The sequence below is a fragment of the Parasteatoda tepidariorum genome, chromosome 8 (assembly GCF_043381705.1).
Source record: "Parasteatoda tepidariorum isolate YZ-2023 chromosome 8, CAS_Ptep_4.0, whole genome shotgun sequence".
In the NCBI taxonomy this organism is placed as follows: Eukaryota; Metazoa; Arthropoda; class Arachnida; order Araneae; family Theridiidae; genus Parasteatoda; species Parasteatoda tepidariorum.
The window spans coordinates 9,064,109-9,085,016 of record NC_092211.1 but is presented as its reverse complement, the minus strand read 5'-3'; the positions used below and the strand labels follow the sequence as shown (position 1 = coordinate 9,085,016).

Here is a 20,908-nt window from a genome sequence, read left to right as displayed (position 1 = left end):
TTGTACCTGAGAAGAACAAATTAGTAATTAAATAACAAAAATTATACAAAGTTCATCACATCCTATTTAATTATATACAAACATCGTGTCTTAACTGGTGTATACATACCAGTTGAAATTGCATTTGGACAAAAAAAAAAAAATTTCTTTTAGTAAAAAGTTATTAAAATATTCACCCAAAAGTTTTGCTTCATGGCAAATCCAATCTGGAGAAGGTTTAGTTAGCTTCATAACAAGTTTCATTACTTCATACGCTTTTAAAGGAGGCCACACACAACCTTTTGTTGACAACCAGGTCACTGGCACAACTGCAACCTCATCAGTCAATAGAAACTTAACAATTGCAAAATTGTTCGGCATTATCTATATAAAGCAAAATTAAAAATACTTTTGAACACATATTTCAGATATATACATAAATACAGCAATTACAATATAAAAAAAAAATGAAATTAAAGAATTTTTTTTATATTAAAAGCTATATATACAATGATAATCCATTGCATTCAAGCAATCATGTCCGTGCAAGGAAACATTGTTTTGATGCACTTGGTCATTATCCATATAATGTAAAATTAAACATACTTTTGAACATTTACATATTTCAGATATATACATGAATAAAGCAATTACAATATTATAAAAAATGAAAATAACAAAATTCTAAGTTAAACATTTTTTAAATTAAAAGCTATATATACAATGATAATTCCTAACACTCAAGCAATCATTTCAGTATGTGTGGAAATATTGCTTAAGAAATATGATTTTTTTTAAAACATGCAAATTGCACAAAGATAATATAATGACCACCCCTGTGGCAGAATTTTTTCAAGCTATTTGCAACAAAACTGTCTGGCACTAATATCTTTCCGTAAGGTAACTTCAATATAACAAACATATATGTTAGTAATTTAAAAATAACAAAAAAGCTGCGTTTCCAAAAAAACTATAATTTTTTTAATTAAACATGCAATAATTTTTTATTCTAATATTATGGGTGTTATTTACGCATTTTGTTGGAGGGAGGGGATGTCACACAAATTATTATCTTCTTCGCATTTTGTAAATAATCATCAAAATTTAAAAAAATAATGTAATTCATTATATAAGAAGAAAAAACGAAGATTAACGATGAAATCATGTGAATTGGACTAATCAAAAAGGGGTTACTCAAATGCGTAATAAATAATTTTAATACCGTATAAAAATATCTGATATAAAAACTATTGAAAAATCAATAGCTGCCAACAATTAGACAGAATCATTGCCTTAAAAGTAAATACTCAAATGCAAGATTCGAACTATCCATATAGTGTGAAATAAATAGAGATATTTAAAAACCAGGTGAAAATCAATATCAATAACTGCCGAAAATATAATGGAAACTTTACATTGATTTACGATACTACCGGTGCAGATTAAGCGCGTCAAAAGGTGTTTATCTAAATGCATGGTTCAAATATTATGTGTAAATTTCTGTAGAAAAGAAAACTAAATTTTTTTACTTTTTAAAAGAAAAATCTTTCTGCAAGAACCGTAACATTCTGTGACAATGTCGCTGTGATTCTGCCATGGGGATGACCACAATAATGAAATATTATTAACAATTTCAGCAGTCAATATTACATATACAAATAAAATAATGATGTATTAATATCATCAGCCTGACAAATGGCTAATGTATTCAAAATTAAAAATTTGGCTCAGCAATTTGTATGTGGGTAAACAAAATAGAAGAATCGTATATATTTATATATATTGAACAGAATTCAATGCTAATATTAAAGGAATGATTTTGTGAGGAAAACAAGAATTCTTTGTTAAAACTTTCAATTCTACTAAGTGAAAAAAATTAATGTATTTAGACTTGTCAATCTGAACTGCAAAGTCTAGGAAAAAGGGGCTGTTGATATTAATAAGACTTTTAGCGAGAAGAGAAAAATTAGTTCACATTAAGCGTGTTCACATGAGGAAGATTAAGTAATTTATACAAGAACAAAACGATCCGTTTTATTTGCAATAAGATATAAAAAGTATGAAAAATAATAAATATGTATAATGTAATATAGCTAAGAAGCTAAAATCTAATTAGAACGTAATTAATATTTATAATACAAAGGAAATATGTTGTAATTATCATTTTCTTTTAAGGCAAGGCATTTACATAAAATATGGTTGACACACATAAAATAAAGAGGAATGATTCTGAGCCAAAAATATATGAGATTTAGCAGGATATTCATAGCTGTGAAGATTTAGCAAGATATTCATAACATCAACACAGCTAAGAAATTTGGTGACTACAATATTTACACTACCATCTGATATTTTAATAATATTTTTTATTAAACAAATAGATTTATCTTTTAATAAGCATACATTATTAGAAAATGAAATCTTTAAAGAAAATTTTTCAAACAGTAACTCTTCATATTGTAAGCCATAACAATTCATCAAAGTCTGACTTATATCCAAGTTCATACATTTCAGAGATATGTAAAATGCATATAGGAGAAATAAAAATGACAATATAACCAATAAGAAGAAAACAAATATTTCAATAATAAAAAACTCTTACTTACTTCAACAATAAATGATTTTTATATCAAGGTTGTAAAAGAAGACGCTCGCTAACAATAAATTCTGCAGTTTCGTATTTGGTATCAGGTTTCTATTTTTGTTGAGTACGGTTAGAATTATAATTATCTAAGAATATTTAAAAATTCAAAATTCTGTTTTAATTCAGAAAAAAAAATCTGCATCAGAAAAAGAAAATTATATCAGAGTTTGGAATTGTAAATAAAAGAATATCAATATCCAAAAACTGAAATCTCTGAGATGTCGAAAACTGGATCTGCGTCAGCTATTGAGTACGATTTGAAACATCTCTTAGACATTCTACAGACATCCAGTGATCCATGTCTTAAACTTATCTATATTAAATATCCAAAAGATATCCAAAATGTCCATATCTAGAACTTAGATATGCCTGGATATCTCTATAATAACCAAATTACCACATCCCCCAGATATCCAAAAATGATATCCCAGAGATGTCTAAAATATCTAACTCATGGACTTGGATGTGTTTAGATATCTGTAAGAAGTCTGGAACATATCCGAATATCCACTGGATATTTGGATAAGTAACAGACGTGTTTGGATATCCCTGGGATAGCGGTGGCTGTGTGGGTAGCAGTCGAGTGTATGCAGGCAGCCGTTGTGTTTAATCGATACGAGACTGAGTAGCAAAGCGTGAGGAGGTTGATTATGTCGCAATCACAAGTAGCATGTCAACTATTCAATGTAGATCATCCGACGAAGTAGGCGTTACAAGATCAAAGTGAACGTTACTGCGTGTTCAAATCACGTCCGGAGGTCACCAATGTAGGGCTAGAGTTATCGACCATGCCAACCTTCATCTATCAAAAGGTACCTCGTGATTGAATCAAGTTAGCATGTCTTATATACCAGTGGATTGATGTTTAATTTTCGTAGTAGGAGTTACGCCACAAAGTATTTGGAGCTAAATTTAATTACTTTATTCAGGCCGATGGTGGTGGTAGTTCATTTCATCACTCTAGAGCTGCCCAATGGGCTACTGGCGACTGTCTTGGAAACATCCCTGAGGATGATCCGAAGACATGCCATCACTGTTTTGATCCGCTGCAGAGGGGATGGCACCCCCGCTTCGGTAGCCTGACATCCTGCAAGCGAAATCGAGCAGTTTACGGTAGAACAGTTTAACGAGGACTAATGCCGCACACCCTCGGTCCCTACGCAGGCTGATCCAAGTGGTCACCCACCCGCACACTGACCGTAGCCAGAGATGCTTGATCTGCTCGGAGCCGCGTCTTAACGATCAGTCCACTGCGAGACTCTACAACCTAGAAACAACGGTGTAAGTGGTAAAGTAACATCTCACACACGAAAGTTTTATTTAAGCGTTACCTAGTGGTGAATTTATAAAACACACTTTCTATGAATAAGCGTATTTTTTTTTTACGGCATTCATAAGAAGCAGCTGACGTTTTTCTCTACTCATCTCTATTGTTTACGATTACCCTTTCTGTCTAGGATTTGTCGGCATTTTTTTTAAATCAATTAAAATTCATCGCCACCATGGCTACGAATTTTGGGTATTTATTATGCAGCAGTTTAATGTTTTCTTTCATTAGAAACTGTCTATTTAAACGTTATAGTTCTAAAATATATCTTATCTTGTCGCCTAGCAACTAATGAGACCTCATCACTTTCTATACAAAGAAAAAATAGAAAAGCTTTTTTTTAAAAAATTATAGGGTTTTATTTTCGAAATTTGAATTTTTTGACCCTCTCTCTATATAACTGGATTACTACTTGTTATTTCTACAAAAGATGAAATGCTTACTTAAGGATTTTCAGTAATATATTATAACAAATTTGTTTTTAAAGTAAAAACTGTATAGGTGTTATTTTAAAATTCTGTGTTGCTTAGCTTGTTTTTAAAAGGTTTTTCTTTTTTTTCGTAAAAAAAAAAAAAAAATTCCATCGAAAAAATCTGACAAAAGAGTTAAAGTACAAATAATTTACTATCATTTCTATAACGATAAAATCTGTATTTTACAGTTTAAATCCAAGTTATACGTATATTCCTTAAATTTCTTTTTATCATAGTTTTGATGCAGTAATCGTGTTAATAATAAACTAACAGAAATTTACTACTTAGATAAAATAAATTATATTGCTTATCATATTTATTGCAGATGTTTTTGTTCACTATTTCTTATTTTGATCAAAAATATATTTCTATTATTTTCTTTTATTTTTTACTTAAACTTAAAATTCAAAAACACTTTTTCATCCTTTTTATCTATGGTTTAAAATTTTATAAAATGCTTGCATTTTATTGTTTTGGTGCTCACTTTGATCAACTATTCACTTGCATGATAAACATAAAGGTGCTTAATTTAATACATGTACCAATCTTAAGCTTTATAATTGACAAGAATTTTTCTATGTGCATTATTATATACCTTATTTTAAATTTTGTAAAAATTAAGTTGCTATTTTTCAATAAAAAGATTTCTTTATAATTTTTTTACATACATTTTTATTCTAATAAATTTTCTTGAATATTTGTTTGCCAATTATCAATCAAATATATATATATTTATGTATATATATATACACAGAACTTATTCTAGGCAGAAAAAAGGGCAGGGTGCAAAAGTTTAAAAAAAGGGTATTATTTTAAAAAGGCAATAATTTCTTTCTATGGGCTTTGCATGTTCTATTAAATAACATTGTCAATTAGGAAAATAATTTTTTTTTTACTTTACTAAAAGTAGCAAAGCAATTATATTAATACTAATTTTTATTAATAAATTAACATATATATCAAGTTAATGAGCTAATTAGCTTAGTAATTTATTTATAATGCGTGTATAGATTAATAAAATAATAAATGTATGTTTTTGAATATCTGTAGTTATGATTTAATAATTAATATGATTAATAATAATTATGATTTAATGATAGTGGAAGTAAGTGCAAACTTACTTCCCTACCCTGCCTTGAATGAACTCTGTATATACATATTTGTGCATGTGTATTAAAGAAGCTTTTTGGTATTCATGAATTATATAAACTTACTGACTCATTAAAACTTTATTTTGCCTGAATAGTAAACTTTTGTTTTTCAGTTGTCGGTGGCAGTGGCTACTCTCAATAGCTTTTTTATTAATCCAAATAGTTAATTCTGTAGACAAGAGCCTTTTCAAAACTTGCGAGCAGAGTGGATTTTGCAAGTAAGTCACAAGCATTTTAAGCATTACTTTTTTTATTGTCTTGATTGTTTATCATTAGCAGGAAACAGATTGACTTGGTTTCTTAAGAAATGGGTAATGCATTTAAATGTTCAAGATAGTAATTTGAGACTAACACTTTCCAAGAACTGTAATTGTCACATTCTAATTGTCTTATATACTAGAGAACTCCTAAAGAACCAATTTAAATAAGTGATAAATTTTAGATCAAAGAATAGTTTAACATTTGATCGATTAAAAAGAGGATATACCTATTAGTTTCTCATGAACATGAAAGAAAGGGCTCTATATTTTCTGTTATTTAATTTCTGGAGATAGAGATAAATTGAGTTTTATAATTTAATTTATATAATTCAATTAATATAATCAAATTGTTATAAAAAAATTAGATTATTAACTGTTTTAAATGGAAATATTGAATAAAATAACCCTTTGCTTAGAGAAAAGACTGCCTCTTAAACAAAGAAAAAGACTCAGTGTCCTACATTTATTATCTTAATCAGAAAATCAAATGGTGGAAAATTGAAAATGGTAATTGAAATGGTAATTGGAAATGGTGGTTTGCCCTCTGAACACAAAGCATTTCAGAGGGCAAACCACCTGACGAAATGTTTTACAATTAAAATGTACAAGTACATGAAACTGAATAATATGATTGACAAAGTGATTCTGCGAGAAATAAACTCCTTCAGTAAGCTAATTTGTCCACAATATGAACAGATTCATAAACCTTGTTTCTATTCATACTCTTCCAAAAGGTGGCAAAACATCGAAAACAAGATTCAAAACACTTTACCTCACTCACAAGAAATTTAATACGAATCGCAAGGGGCAAATAATCTCATGAAAGTAAAAAAAGGTAAAATTCTTTTCTTCTTTTTAAGGGAAGAAACTATTTTGAGAATCAAAACTTATATAATTTACATACTATAAATTAAAATTGTCATTAACTTAAGAGTAAACAGCAGTGATTTAAACTAATTGGATGTAAAGATTTGAATGTAAACATTGTAATTGTAACATTGCACAAAGTATTACTCTGACAGCATCCTAAGTTGTCCACTTTTTCTTTCTGATTGCTTTGCATTCCTGTGGCAGAATTTTTTCGGTATTTCTGCTACATATTTCTCCAGTACTAATATCTTTCTACTAGATTCTTTTAATAATAACAAATACACATGTTGCTAATTTAAAGTAACAGAAGCATCAACTTAAAAAAAAAAAAAATTCAGATGAAATCAAATTTTTTTAAATTGAATATATAATATTTTTTATTATAATATTATGGGCAATATTCTTGCATTTTGTACAAAGATAACATACTAATTATATCATTTCTTGCACTTTGTATATCATCATCACATTAAAAAAATATAATAAAAAATCTTGAAATCTGTAGCTGTAACTACCGAAAAAAAGATCGATGACGAAATCATGTGAATCAGACTCTTCAAAAGGGGATTACTAAATGCATGTTTTCAATTTGAGATTCAGTTGTTGTAATAAACAATATGGTATTAAAAATATTGGATTTTAAAAACAATGTGGAAATCAGTAGTAATAAATACCATAAAAAAAAGTGGAACGAAAATTTCAGCAGAAAAGAAAATTAAAATTTTTAAAGGTAAAAATGTAACCATTACACACATAATAATTACATATATTAACAAAATGTTGATACTCTTTATACAATTTGCTTTAACTTATTAAAGGAAAATATAATAGGAAAAGATTTATAACTTTTGAAGCTCCACAGTTCATTGAAGAACAAAAAGGAATATATTATCCCTTAAATATGCTTTTAATACCGATAAATTATGTTTTTGCATAAGGGTAAATAATGCAATATTAAAAATAACAATAAACTTTTTTAATAAAACCAAAACTTGCCTTCATTTTGTTTCTTGTTCAAAAACTAAAATTTTATTTTTCACAATATTCCTTTTTAAAAATTGTGACATAAATTGAGTGAATAGGTTTTGGACAAGATGGTTTAAACTGCGGATTAATCCATTCTGTCCTAAACCTTGCCACTCTGTGCTAGGGTGTAAATATCCACCATTTGTTTACTTGTAAAAATTAAACAGTAACATTAAGAGTGTATTAAATCACAATTCTTTCAACAATTTAATTCGACTGAAAAGAAGCTTTTTCAAAGAAAAACTCAAGGTTGTATAGATTGCCTACAATAAGAACCCCCCCTCCCCATCTGCCACAAAGTCTGAGGTCGCCTGCTGCTATGGAAACAAGAAAAGTGCAATCCAGGCAGGGTAGCAGCTCTTCACTCTAGGGCTAACACAATAGAACACAGGAAAAGATTACCTTTCTCTCGCCAACTTGTCCAAATCAGTGACTCACCCCTACTTGAAATAGTTGTATGTCGTTACCATAGTCACCGCCACGGGTCAAGACGAATGGCTAGGGGTGTTTTTATTTTAGACACACTATAAGTCACAATTGTTTTAACAATTGAGTTAAACTGCAAAGAAAAACTCAAAGATGTAGTGCTCAAACTGTAGAAATTGTGCTAAAAAATTAGGATATTTAATTACCCTTGAAATTTCCAGCAATAAATGACAGGAAATATCTTTTATAGTAAAAATTTAAGGGAAAAAAAATAAACAGTGCAATTNGATAAAGAGGGATAAAACCTGTAAATTTTAAGATTTTTATCTGGAAAACCTGGAAAAATCAGGGAAATTTGAAATCTGATTCGAGTGGCCACCCTGATTAATAAATATTTGATACTTTTTATACAATTTGCTTTAACTTATTAAAGGAAAATAATATAATAGGAAAAGATTAATAACTTTTGAAGCTCCACAATTCATTAAACAACGAAAGTGAATACCTTATCCTTTAAATATGATTAAATGTGCTTTTAATTCTGATAAATTATGTTTGCACTTAAGGATAAATAATGCAAATGCCTATTAAAAATAATAATAAACTTTTTTAATAAAACAAAAACTTGTCTTCATTCTGTTTCTTGTTCAAAAATTAACTATTTATTGTTCACAATATTTTTTTAAAATTGTGTCATAATTTGAATTAAAGGTTTTTGGACACTTTAGGACAGTTTTGGACAAATGATGGGTTTTGGACGGGACGGTTTAAATCCTAGTTAATCCATTCTGTCCTAAACTTTGCCAACTCTGATTTTAACTACATGTGTTTATGATCAGCCAGTAACGAAATGGCATATAAGTTCATTTTTGATGTCAATCAGGTGAAAAGTTGTCTTCTTATTGCAATTCTCCTCTTTCACTTAGGCGACATCGTAACATCCAGTCTGGCCACTCTCCTTACTATCTGGAAATGAGCAGCTTCAAAATCTACTCAACCAGCGTAGAAGGTGTTTTAGTCAATTCATTGAATGGTGTGATGTTGAAACTGGAATTGATTCCTCTGAAAAACAATATGGTTCGCATGAAAGTGGCAGAACTCAATCCAATAAGGCCAAGATTTGAAGCAAAGGATGCCTTGGTTAGTGATCCTGAAGAAACAAGGTGAATACATTTCTTACGAATCCCATCATTATTATTAAAAATTGATTTCCTTTTCTTATATAGATGTGATTAAGGTATTCAAAAAGCATGTTTTATCTTATTTAATTTACCTTAAATCTAATTTATATATTTTTAAAAAATTATGCACTCAAGTACATTAGCTACATTCAGGGTATCTGCGCAAGCTGGAAAGTCACGGATCTTGGTATTGCACAAAATTTGTCATGAAATATCATGATTTTAATTATTTTTTTAAAAAAATCATGAAAAGTCATAGGTTTAGGATGCCAAAAAATCTAATTTTTAGAAGGGAATTTACTGTCCCTCCACTCAATTTTACAGTGTTCCGATGTTCCAAATATCTAAATTTATAGCAAAATCCTCACTCATAGTCATATTCTATTAGAATATAAAATGTTTTTATCCTGTTCTTTAAAAATTGTGTTGTTCTTTCAAAAAATGAACGAAAGAACATCATTTCTAGAGCATATTATCTTTTAAACTTCTGTGATTTCAGAATTTTTTTTATTTTATCAATTTAAAATTCTAGTTTAGGCTTTTTATATTACAATTTTTTTTAAAGAAGAAAAAAAAAACAGCTTTAAATAGCTACATATATCTGACAGTATTTAGTTATTTGTTTTTGTATTTTTTTCCAGCTATTTTATTGCTTCAACTCTTTCTTTACTCTGTTTTTTATGTTTAAAATAAAAAAATATGAAAATGCAGAATATAACAGTTTTGGTTATACCTATCATTTCAATTACTGTTATTATAATGCTTTTTAAATTTATTGTTGTGTTTTTGTGGAGAAAAAAGTAACTTAAACAGTAATAAAAAAAATTAACAGTAATTCATGAAAAATTCTTGGATTTATTCATGGAAAGTCATGAATTTGAAAATCTAAAATGTAGCAGATACCCTGTACATTGTATCTTCATAAATACTTATTAAAAAAATTCAGTGTTTTTATTAGGGGTTGCTATTAAAAAAAATCATAAAGTAAATAGGCTGGGATAGCAAGTTTCTTCGATAGAAAAAACTACTGAACAGTGTTTTTAAGCAGTTAACAATTGTGATGTAGTTTAAATAACAGTATTAATGTTTAAGCCATAGTAAGATAAAAACATAAAGTATCTGCGCACACAATCCAAAAGTATCTGCAAGCTCAGAATATTTTTGGTAATAGAATAATTTTATTAAATTTACGAAATCAGTTAACTATTTAATATTTTTATTTATTCTTGACAATATATATATAGTAAAACCTCCGTTAAGGGGTCTTTAATGGAACCAAAAAAATAATCCGTTTATGAGAGTTGTCTGTTTACGGGAAGGGTACCCAAATAGCAAAGTTTGACACCGTAAATTGTTTTTAGAATATTTTCAAAGATGTAGAAATAATTAAATAATCTACAATAACTATCTACAAGGATATTTATTTAAACTTTAAGAAAGATAAAAAAGAATATATAAAGAAGTTTGATATAAATACATAATTCTAGATGTAGCTACAGCAGGGTTTAAACTGAGTCTAAAAATTCATTAGCAAAAAAGCTAAAATCTGAAAAAAAGTTTTAGCAAAATGCTAAAATGCCATTAGGCTTATAAAATTACTTTATATCAAACAAGTACTGTAAGTTATCTGACAAAGAATAGCTTAATGTACAAGAATATCAAAAAGAATACCTATAATTAACAATCTTCCTTTCTTTCATGTTTGCCCATTTTACAAATGCTTCTTGAAAGTTAAATGCACTTTCAGGGCCCTCAATATTAATCATTAACAAATTGTTTACATGGTTGATTAACAACCTGTTTCGAATATTATTTTTAATCAAATTAAGGCAGCTAAAGCCCCTTTCACAGTCAACAGTGTGCATTGGTATTGTTGCACAATACTCTATAACAGAAGTTATTAATGGGTACTGTTCAGACACATCATTGGTATATAAAATCTTGTCTGATCAATCCTTCTTGTTTGATCAAGTTTTTTTCATGGATGTTAGCGTCATGGTTTTTCGCGGAAGCTTTTTTTTTTAATGGAATTTAGCAAAAATGCATTGTTGAATTTTAGCATTTTTGAGGGGTCTTTTCGCATTTTGCGAAAAAAGCTACCGTAGCGGAAACCCTGAGCTACAGATAAGTGAATATAATTTTCCTATTAGCATAGATACTCAAGCTAGACATACACCGCATTGGAACTTACAGTCCTCGGTCAGTTTCAATTATTAGGTTTACATCCCCTTACACTTACCTATCATTTGATAGGGAACGTGGTTAATACCTTCTTGAAAGTAAGCCTCCTACGATTCACAGAAGAAGAAGAAAAAAGCAATACATACCTGTAAGTCATGAGGACATATGGAAATGATTATTCACAATTAATCAGCTATCAAGTGTCTGAATAAAGACTTCATTTATATGAGCACCTCAAAGATTATACTTATGTTTTTTTTTTACCCCAGCTATGTTAAATACTGTCTCCAAATTGATAAGACAATTAAAAATATTTTCAATGGGGAAGAAGTATTGAGAGCATTTAAGATGTCATTTCAACTTAAGGGGTCATTTCAACTTATAACCTGTGTAGTCCAGATGAAAAGACCAAAAGATCCCACTCTCCAAATTATTTCAGGAAAGTAGCATCATTTTCTTTCCTTTCTTTAGAAAAATAAGGCAAGGGGACAGGAGAAAGATCGATTCTTCGGCAGTGAAATAGCTTAAAAATATTTTTAGCTATGGATAAGGCAAAAAAATTATATGCTTTAAAACTGGTGAAAAGTTGCCCTTTTTTCCCTCTCGCAATTTAAAGCAGAAATAGTATTTTTTTTTTTTTTCAAATTTAGAAAAAGTAGTGTTGGTTTGAAGATATAGAAAATAACGTTTCAGGGCCAAAATGACTATCCGCGTTCGGTTACGGGAGTGTCCGTTTTGCGGAGACTGTACATAATGGTTTATTGATAGAAGATTATCAGGGAATTGAAAATATGTCTGTATTGAGAGGCGTCCGTTTTGCAGGAGTGTCCATTACAGGAGATTTCACTGTATATATATGCACATTGATAGTTATATGTAGAACTACATTCACATTAAGTAGTTATCATATTAAGTAGTATTAGTAATTTCGTTTCAAGCAAAATTACATTAAAAGATTTCCTACTGTCACTGCAATAATCTATTTTCATTGCAAAGCGATAGTTGAGTTGTAAAAAAATCAGCTAGTTATAGACTCGCATGCTAACAATGGGATTGCTAAGCTTTGGACTAAGTGGCAGTTATAGATTTTCTCTTTGGGAGCAGCATGCATACAACTAAACACTGACTTTCTTCTAGCTTGCATAAATCATTATTATGCCATCTGCTTCATACCACAAACTTTTACACTACAAACTTTTTTTGCTCGCATGGATACTTTTTTTTTTAATATTACAATAAATATTAAAGTATCTGCAAAATTGAAGAATCTCCATCAATGTTACCATACACGGCGTGCATGTGTCTATATTATCTAACTATACTCTAATTTATTTACGTTATCATTTTTAATTGTATTAAAACTAAAGGCTTTCAATATTTTATGTACATGAGTTTAGTAAAAACTTAATTTATAACTATAAAACGAATTACTAAAATATAATAAAAATTTTATTGATTCTGAGTTGCCACTCCACTGGGAAAACCTGTAAAATACAGGGAATTTAAAAATAACCGGGAAAATGCAGTGAATTTTGTTTCTTATTTGTGTTTTTTAAAAAGTGGTGACCTATCAAAGCGTTATCTATGGGATACTTAACCATGATTTTTCAGCTATTTCATTTACTATACAATGTTTTCATTACAGAAAAAAAATGGGTGAGAATTTCTCAGTCTTTCTCAAAAACAGGGTGAGATTTCTAAAAATTAAAATAAAAAAAACAAAAAAAAAAACAAATAGACTTGGAAAATTTTTTAATTTAATTTATAATACATTTTTTACATTTTCTAATTTCTAAACCATTGAATATTTTCATCGCATATGGAAAATATTCCATATCTACTTTTTCATCAGCTATTCTCATTAGGTTGCTCACATACTCATCAGTCAATCTGTTACGATATTTTATTTTAATTCGGATTTGGGTGCTAAGTGACCTTGCAACAGATGCTGAACTATTCGCAATCACTAATTAAATTTGTAGCACACACTTTCCTGTCCTCTACATCTGCCCGCATTGGCTTTTGAATTATTTCTGTTATAGAATAGTGAAGTTCATTGAAGTTATTTCCATGTTCAAACTTCTTGTTAGGTCTTCCAGCATAGTTTTCACAGACTTCAACTTTTACAAATCGCTGTAAATTGTTGATGAGGGACTTTGGTAATTCATTAACAGCCAAAAATGGAGCTAACTTTAAACAATATTTTATAAAAGACTCATTTTTTTTCTCAACACTTGCTATAGTTGTTTTCATGTCTTTTTCAAAACGGCGGAAGACGAAATTTTTTCCAAAATTTGAGAGATTCACACATTTTAAAATGCAGGGATGAGATTCTTCCGCGGATTCGCGGATTTCCGCTTTTTTTTCAGATTTTTCCATTTTTCCCGCTAATTTCCGCTGAAATTTTTTTTTTGCCCAAGTTAAAATGTTTTATGAGGAATTTAATTTTCCGCGGAGGGAAATAGTTGAAGTCCCTTTTCCTCCCTCTGAAGTTTCTCTAAAAATCATTTCCTTGGGATAAAACTGGTTGACCTTTATACAGGGATGAGATTTTTTTTGTCTCTCGAATTTCAGCCTTTTTATCAAAAACTCCGATTCTCTAAAAGTTTCGTTTTTTTAAATAAATATCCCGTTTTTTTTAAATTCAGTCATTGAAGTAAAATAATTATATTTATTTACGATTTTCAAAGATAAACAGAAAATTCAATCTACGCCCTAGCTGCTAACCCTTCCGCATTTTTACTTATTTTAGCTATTTTCTCCGATTTCACGCACAGAAAATAAGATTTTCCGTATTTTTTATCCGTCGGCTGGATAGCTCGTATTTTCGTAATTCAGATCTCGATTTTTATTCACGCGATTTTAATATCAATCATCGATTTTCGTATTTACCTGATTTAAAAGTTGCACATTGCGATTCTTATTTACGCTATTTAAATATCGTATATTATGATTCTTATTTACGACATTTAAAAATCCAATATCGTGTTTTGTATTTATGCATTTTTAAAATCTCGATTTTATTATCAAATCTCGATTTTCGTATTTACCTGATTTAAAAGTTGAACGTTGCGATTCTTATTCAGGCGATTTAAATATTGTACAGTGCGATTCTTACTTACGAGATTTAAAAAATCAATATCGCGATTTGTATTTACGAGCTTTTAAAGCCCTATGTAGCAATTCGTATTCACGTGAGCTTAAAATCCAATATCGTGATTCGTTTTTGTGGTTGTAATATCGCGCGATTTAAAAATTATGCATCGTGATCAAAAAATTAAAAAATCATGATTTGTATTTTCGCATTTTTTAAATTCGATGTAGAGTTTCATATTTACGTGATTTAAAAGTCTCATATCGGGATTTATATTCACATGGTTTACAAGTTTAAAAATCGCACTTTTTTGTCAAATTTTTGTTTATATATAAATTTTTTTCCCTTTTTTTTTTCTTTCTTTTTTTTTGTTTTTTGGATTTCCTCTTTTTTACTTTCTGACTACTCTCATCCCTGAAAATGGATTAATATAGTGCGCTAACTTCTCTCGTTAATAATTTTTTAATGCGAGAAAAGAAAAAAAATATGAGATTCTCACGTTCTCGTTCTGTAGTGAAAACACTGCTATAGCATTATTTAAGTATGTTTAGCTGTTTTTCCAGCAATTAAAACTAATATATATAGTTATCCCAATATAGGTCGCGCAAGAGCACAGTAATTGTTGTTTCCTCTTAATATATTTTGTATAATATGTACAGGGAAAACACAGGAAATTTTTTTCCAAATTCGAGTGGCTTCCCTGTGATTTTACTAAATTAAAAAATCACATTTTAAATATATACGCTTACCACAAATCACATTACAAGTAGAATACTAATTTTTCTAATCAAATACTGGTAAGTATAAATTCTCAAACTTACTCTTAGATAATATGATAAACAGACTTAAAATTTCTCTGTAAAACCTAAATAAATAATAGGAAAATGGCTTTGTTTTTTTCAATGCAAAAGAAAGTAGATAAAATTACTATTTTATTATATAAACTTGCCTTTTTTATTTTATTGTATATATTTGCAGCTTAAGTGTTGTTTCACAAGACTCTGAAAAACTGGTCGTTAAGTTTGGGACAAATAACAAGGCCGTTTTGAATGGAAGTCCCTTTAGAGTTGACATTTATACTGATGATAAACTCGTTGTAAGTGCTAACGCTCGTGGCTTGATGAAATTTGAACATTTCAGACCAAGAGATAAACCGTAAGTTTTCCTTCACTACTTTAATATTATTTCGTCATGTTTAGTAGTATAAATTTTTTTCCTTATTTACAAAAACTAATGAATTAAAGTTCCTGAAGTGTAAGAAGATATGTTAAAGTTAATATTTTTTTATGAAACTATTTACTTCCAATAGGCTTTTGAGCATTTAGTTATCAGTTTAAATAATTTTCAAAAAAAGGATTCAATTGGCTATTAACCAATTTTATATTTTTCAGTTACTTATTAAAATTTTGTATCTTGGAAATTGCTAAGGAAATTGAACAATAGTATTGAGTTAAGGTATTACATGAACTTGGTAACATGTATGATATAGTGAAATATAAAAATTACTAATTGTTATAAACAAAGAAATAATGCTAGAAAAAGTAATTTTAATTGAAAATATGTCTACCAACATATTGAAATTAAACAAAATGAAGTTAACCAGGAAATTTATAGAACAAAATTTAATAACCAAAAAAAAAATTTCTGGCAATGTGAAATAATAAAAGTCATATCATTTTCGCTGTTTTTCTCTACCTTTTCTTATAAAATAGCACTTTTATTATTGATTACTGTAGTAGTCAAAAAAAAAAAAAAAAAGAGAGAGAGAGAGAGAGAGAGAAATACAGTGCAGAACCTCTTATCCGAATATCGGAAAACCAGATAACCGGAATGAAATTCGGAACCGGAAATTAATTTTCTTCCATTAAAAAAAATTATTTTTTTCCTGCAAGATCCCATTTTGTTATTTAGAGCGTACGTCGTATCGAGTTGACGAAAGAACTGATTTAGAGGATGGATCAAAAGCCATTTGTAGACGAATCTCACGTAAGCACAAATAGCTTATATATGTTATTAATGCTAATAATAACATATATAAGCCTGTATATAATATTTATTTCATAATTTCTTTCCTTATTTAAACTTAAGTGTATTATTATTTATCATTTTTTATTATTTCTAAAACCATTTAAAAATAATTTTTTAGTTTCGTTTTATAAACATTAAAAAAGCGGCATTTTGTAGCGATACAGAAAACCGGAAAAATGAGTTATCCGGAATTGCGATGGTCCCGATCGTTCTGGATAATCAGTTCTCTACTGTATATGTAAAGATGGGACGGGGCAGTGATAACTGAATAATGAAATGATTTCTCAGTAACGTACTAAGTGCCATATGCAAAATATTGAAAATCAAACTGATTGAAAAATAGTTAATAACTTTTACTCTTTTTCCGTTTCAAGTGTTTTTTTTTTGTTATTAAAATTTTGATGTATTTCCTATTTAATTACGTCTTTATTTTATTTCTGTATTGTGGTAGACATTTTAATTTAAAATAAAAGCTTTTTTCCAGTTTTAATTATTTTGTTTATAACATTTAACAGTTGCTATGTTTTCTTTTAGACATGGTGCATAGTGTTTTTAAAAAGTGCTTATTTTTGTTTTTTGAAACCTTTAAAGTTTTTTTTTAAATTTAGTGTTTTTAAAAACTGCTTAAATTTCCCTTTTTGAAAATTAGATTATCTTTTTTTTTCCTTACTGTGACGAATTTCGCCTTGGTACAGAGAAAAAACAAACATATTATGCAAAAACGTGATTTTCACATTGTTCTATTCAAGGTTTTTACAATTCATTCAACCACAATCCATTTAGGCTGACCGTTGGTTCGTAGCGTAAGAAAACGTTAATAATTTTTCGTGTTTAATGAAATACTTGCGAGTCGGCATGGGCTTCGAAGCTGGGTTCGGTGAGATTCTTTCACTCTCATGTGCTCTGTTGCTTTTTACAAGATATCCTTAATATCAGTTTTCATTTTCCACCCTCTGAAATCGAAACAAAAAATCTTTTGTTCTTTTTATAGTGGCTAATAAAAGAGTTCTTTGTGAGAAAGTAGTTGTTTTATCATAATCATGTAAAGTCCTTGAAAATTATTTTGTATTTTGTTAATGTATATAGTGCTAAAAAATTTTTTTTGAATGCTTAAAAAGTACTTAAAAAATACTTAATTTTGCTTGAAAGATTTGGCTATGCAGCCTGTTTAGATTCTAAGTTTAGATTAGTGTTATGTTCCCACCATTTAAAAGTTGTGTACAGCGTTTGCAAGTGTTCTATTTAACAATTTTTGATCACATACATCATCACATAGATGTCATACATCAAAGTGAAATTCCTGGCAAACTATATTATAGTACTATCAATGAGAATCAGATGAATATTATAATTTCATTAATATGGATGTTATTTTTTATAAATATGAATAAAATTATTTCATGGGTTTATGTTTCATACTAGATATTTCAGGTATTTTATTTTATAACCGTCGTTGAACAGCTTACCCAATTTTTTGTTTTTACGACTACTAATGTTCAACTCCATAGTGTTGTAATTTTGAAACCAATCCAGAAGACAAGGGAATTTCTGGATCTAGTATTGGGAGAAAATTTTGCCTTTGTGGGGAACTTTTTGATGCATCTAACCCGCATTTGCATTACATGGGGAGGAAAACATCCCACGGTTGGCCTGACGGCAAGGGGACTCTAACCCATGATTAATCGACCACAGAGGATACTTTGTGACAGCTCTGTGGTCAATGCAAGCCAGATGCGGAACTGGTATCGAGCCATCACAGCTCGTATTTCAGGCAAAGATACATTTTAAAAAATACTTTTTTTTCCTTTTCCTGTAGTGTCGCTTGTTAGATACATCTAAAAACAATTTTAAATGTCCCCTACGTGGCATACGTAATTTAATTAATACTTTAATAGAAAAAAAGATTGTTTTTTTTTTTTACAGATAAAATTATGTTTTAAGATTACAAAGTTACACAAGAGAATTGCCATTTAGTTAATAATGATTATATTTTGAATGTTCAATTGAACCTGAAAAAATTCATTTAATTAATAATTTTTTTTTTTTTGACATAGGAAAGCAGTTGAAGAAGGAGGAGAGGGCAATGAAGTCCAGGTAATTAAGTAAAACATCTATTCATATTAAATATTAAGTTTTATAATTGACTTTTAATTATTTTATTCTTTTTTATTCATAATACAGTGAACTCTTGCTACTACGATATCTGATACAACAGTAACTCCCTCTATTATGATAATGTTTCATGGTCCCGACGCACTTTCATACAAATTAATGTTATTCTTCTCTCAATTATGATATTCTCTCAAGCAATAAACCCAAGTTAAAAGAATTTTTTTTTCCAAATTTTGAACCTTATTTTCTCCAGTTATTAATGGTTTTCAAATAATGCAAAAAATCTTATTTTATCTTTTTTCAATTTTTTCTGACAAGAAAAGACTCACTGTTGACCACCCCAAGAGCTTCCATTCTTAGAATTGCTTCCTCATCTCTTAAGAAGTCACAGATGTAACATTCCTATTTGATTTCATTATTCTTCACGTAAAAAACTGATGAGTCACAAATGACCACAAGCATCACATTAACACCTTGAAAGAGAAATTTTTCCGTAAAAGGAGGGTGGAGCACCATTCACAAGTGAAAATCATTTTCGTACTTTTAACTCAATGCATACTTTTTTGGTTGACTTAACAGTCAGAATAAGGAATAAATAAACTAAAATATCGGATTATTTTCAGTCAAATCGGTTTTTAGCTATGTTTACGATCTTATTTTATTTCATTTGTTTTTTATATTTTACCATAATTAACCTATCTGCAAATTAATATATACATTCATAGTTAATACATATATAACGTTAACATTTAAAAAAAAAATCTTATTTTGCCCTCAAAGTATGTAGGCTCTCAATATAACAATATATCCTGTACAACAATATATTTATTTGTTCCCAAAAATATTGTTGTATCGAGGTTTTACTGTATTTAAATTGAAAAAAATATGTTATGCATGGATTAGAATTTTTTGTTTCTCTTTCAGTTATTTTCTCCTCTGGATTTTTATTTTCTTGCAAATGCAGATTGCACAGCCAATAGATCTTTCGATCGTTTGACATTTTACTTTATTTCCTATCTTTCTTTTTTGTCTTTGCATCAGACTTAGTTTAAAGGACCACTTTATTTGTTATTTTGTGTATGTCATTGGTGATTATCAATGTTTAATTACTTTTGTGCCAATTAAATCTACTTTCAATCCAACCCTTTAAATAATTATAAAAACAATAATTCATGTTTTTGTGGTGTACATCTTTCAGTTCAGGAATAGTTAATGTGTAGCCTCCTGCCTACATGCTAATAAGTAATGGGAGAAAAGACTTCATAACTAGCATCAGGAAATGGGCAATTGTTTCTGACACTTATTTTAACTATGCAAACTCTGAAAAAACATTGAATATCCCTGATGCTAAAATTTTAAAATTCACCGATAATAATTCAAATAGTCCAAAAGTTCTATTCTATCAACATTTTATGTTTAAAAAGCTTTTTTTTTTTTTTTTTTAAACATCTTCAAAAGTAATGTTATTATGTATGCATAATGCTCTATTAGAAATGGAATGTGCATTAAAAATAATAATTTTTTTCTGCAAAGAAAGTTAAAATCCTGTTTTAATAATTGGTGCAAAATGTGCTATGTAATTATTATTTTTTTTTTTAATGTAAAGATTACTTTTCATATACTCTTTTTTTAAAAACATTTTTTAGACTAAATAATATTCTTCTTATTACATTAATAAATAATTAAGATATTATCAATTTTTGTAAAAACTTAAATTGTTTTGACCACAAAATTAGAAAAAAATCTTTATCATAGCTGCATTTTTTCTATTTGTTTTGTAAATTTGTATTGAGTTCTATTTATTTTTCTTCAAAATTATGACTGTTTCTTTATGTTCAGGAACAACAACCTCTTTTATCAGCTGATGAAGAACAGTTTAAAGACACTTTGTGGGAAGAAACATTCAGGGGAAACACTGACACAAAGCCAAATGGTAAAATAAGAAATTGAAATAATTATTCCTTTTGTTTTTTATAAAAATTTAATTAAGGCTTTTTTTTGTATGTAAATTTAATGTAATAATTTATTTTTAATAGACAATAATAGATAAGACACTTACTTATACTCAAATGTTGTCTATTTAAGTAGAAAAATGCTTGCAATTTTGCCTTGTAAGACAAATATATCAACAGATTACACAACTTATGTTATCAATA

General features: G+C 28.6%; 1 protein-coding gene across 4 annotated transcripts in view; it reads left to right on the top strand.

Moving 5' to 3' along the window:
• The first annotated feature begins 3,986 nt into the window (after nt 1–3,986).
• LOC107445324 (glucosidase 2 subunit alpha) overlaps nt 3,987–20,908 on the top strand; it is a 50,769-nt gene continuing 33,847 nt past the window's right edge. Inside the window, exons 1-6 of one of the 4 annotated variants that reach the window (XM_071184708.1) lie at nt 3,987–4,142; nt 5,688–5,792; nt 9,083–9,319; nt 15,591–15,767; nt 18,695–18,734; nt 20,592–20,685. In XM_071184708.1, coding sequence (XP_071040809.1) covers nt 4,126–4,142; nt 5,688–5,792; nt 9,083–9,319; nt 15,591–15,767; nt 18,695–18,734; nt 20,592–20,685 — 670 coding nt within the window. In that variant the 5' untranslated portion in view covers nt 3,987–4,125. Of the gene's footprint in view, nt 4,407–5,687; nt 5,793–9,082; nt 9,320–15,590; nt 15,768–18,694; nt 18,735–20,591; nt 20,686–20,908 lie in introns of all 4 variants that reach the window. The other 3 variants (XM_043053545.2, XM_043053544.2, XM_043053546.2) reach the window with 3 other exon arrangements.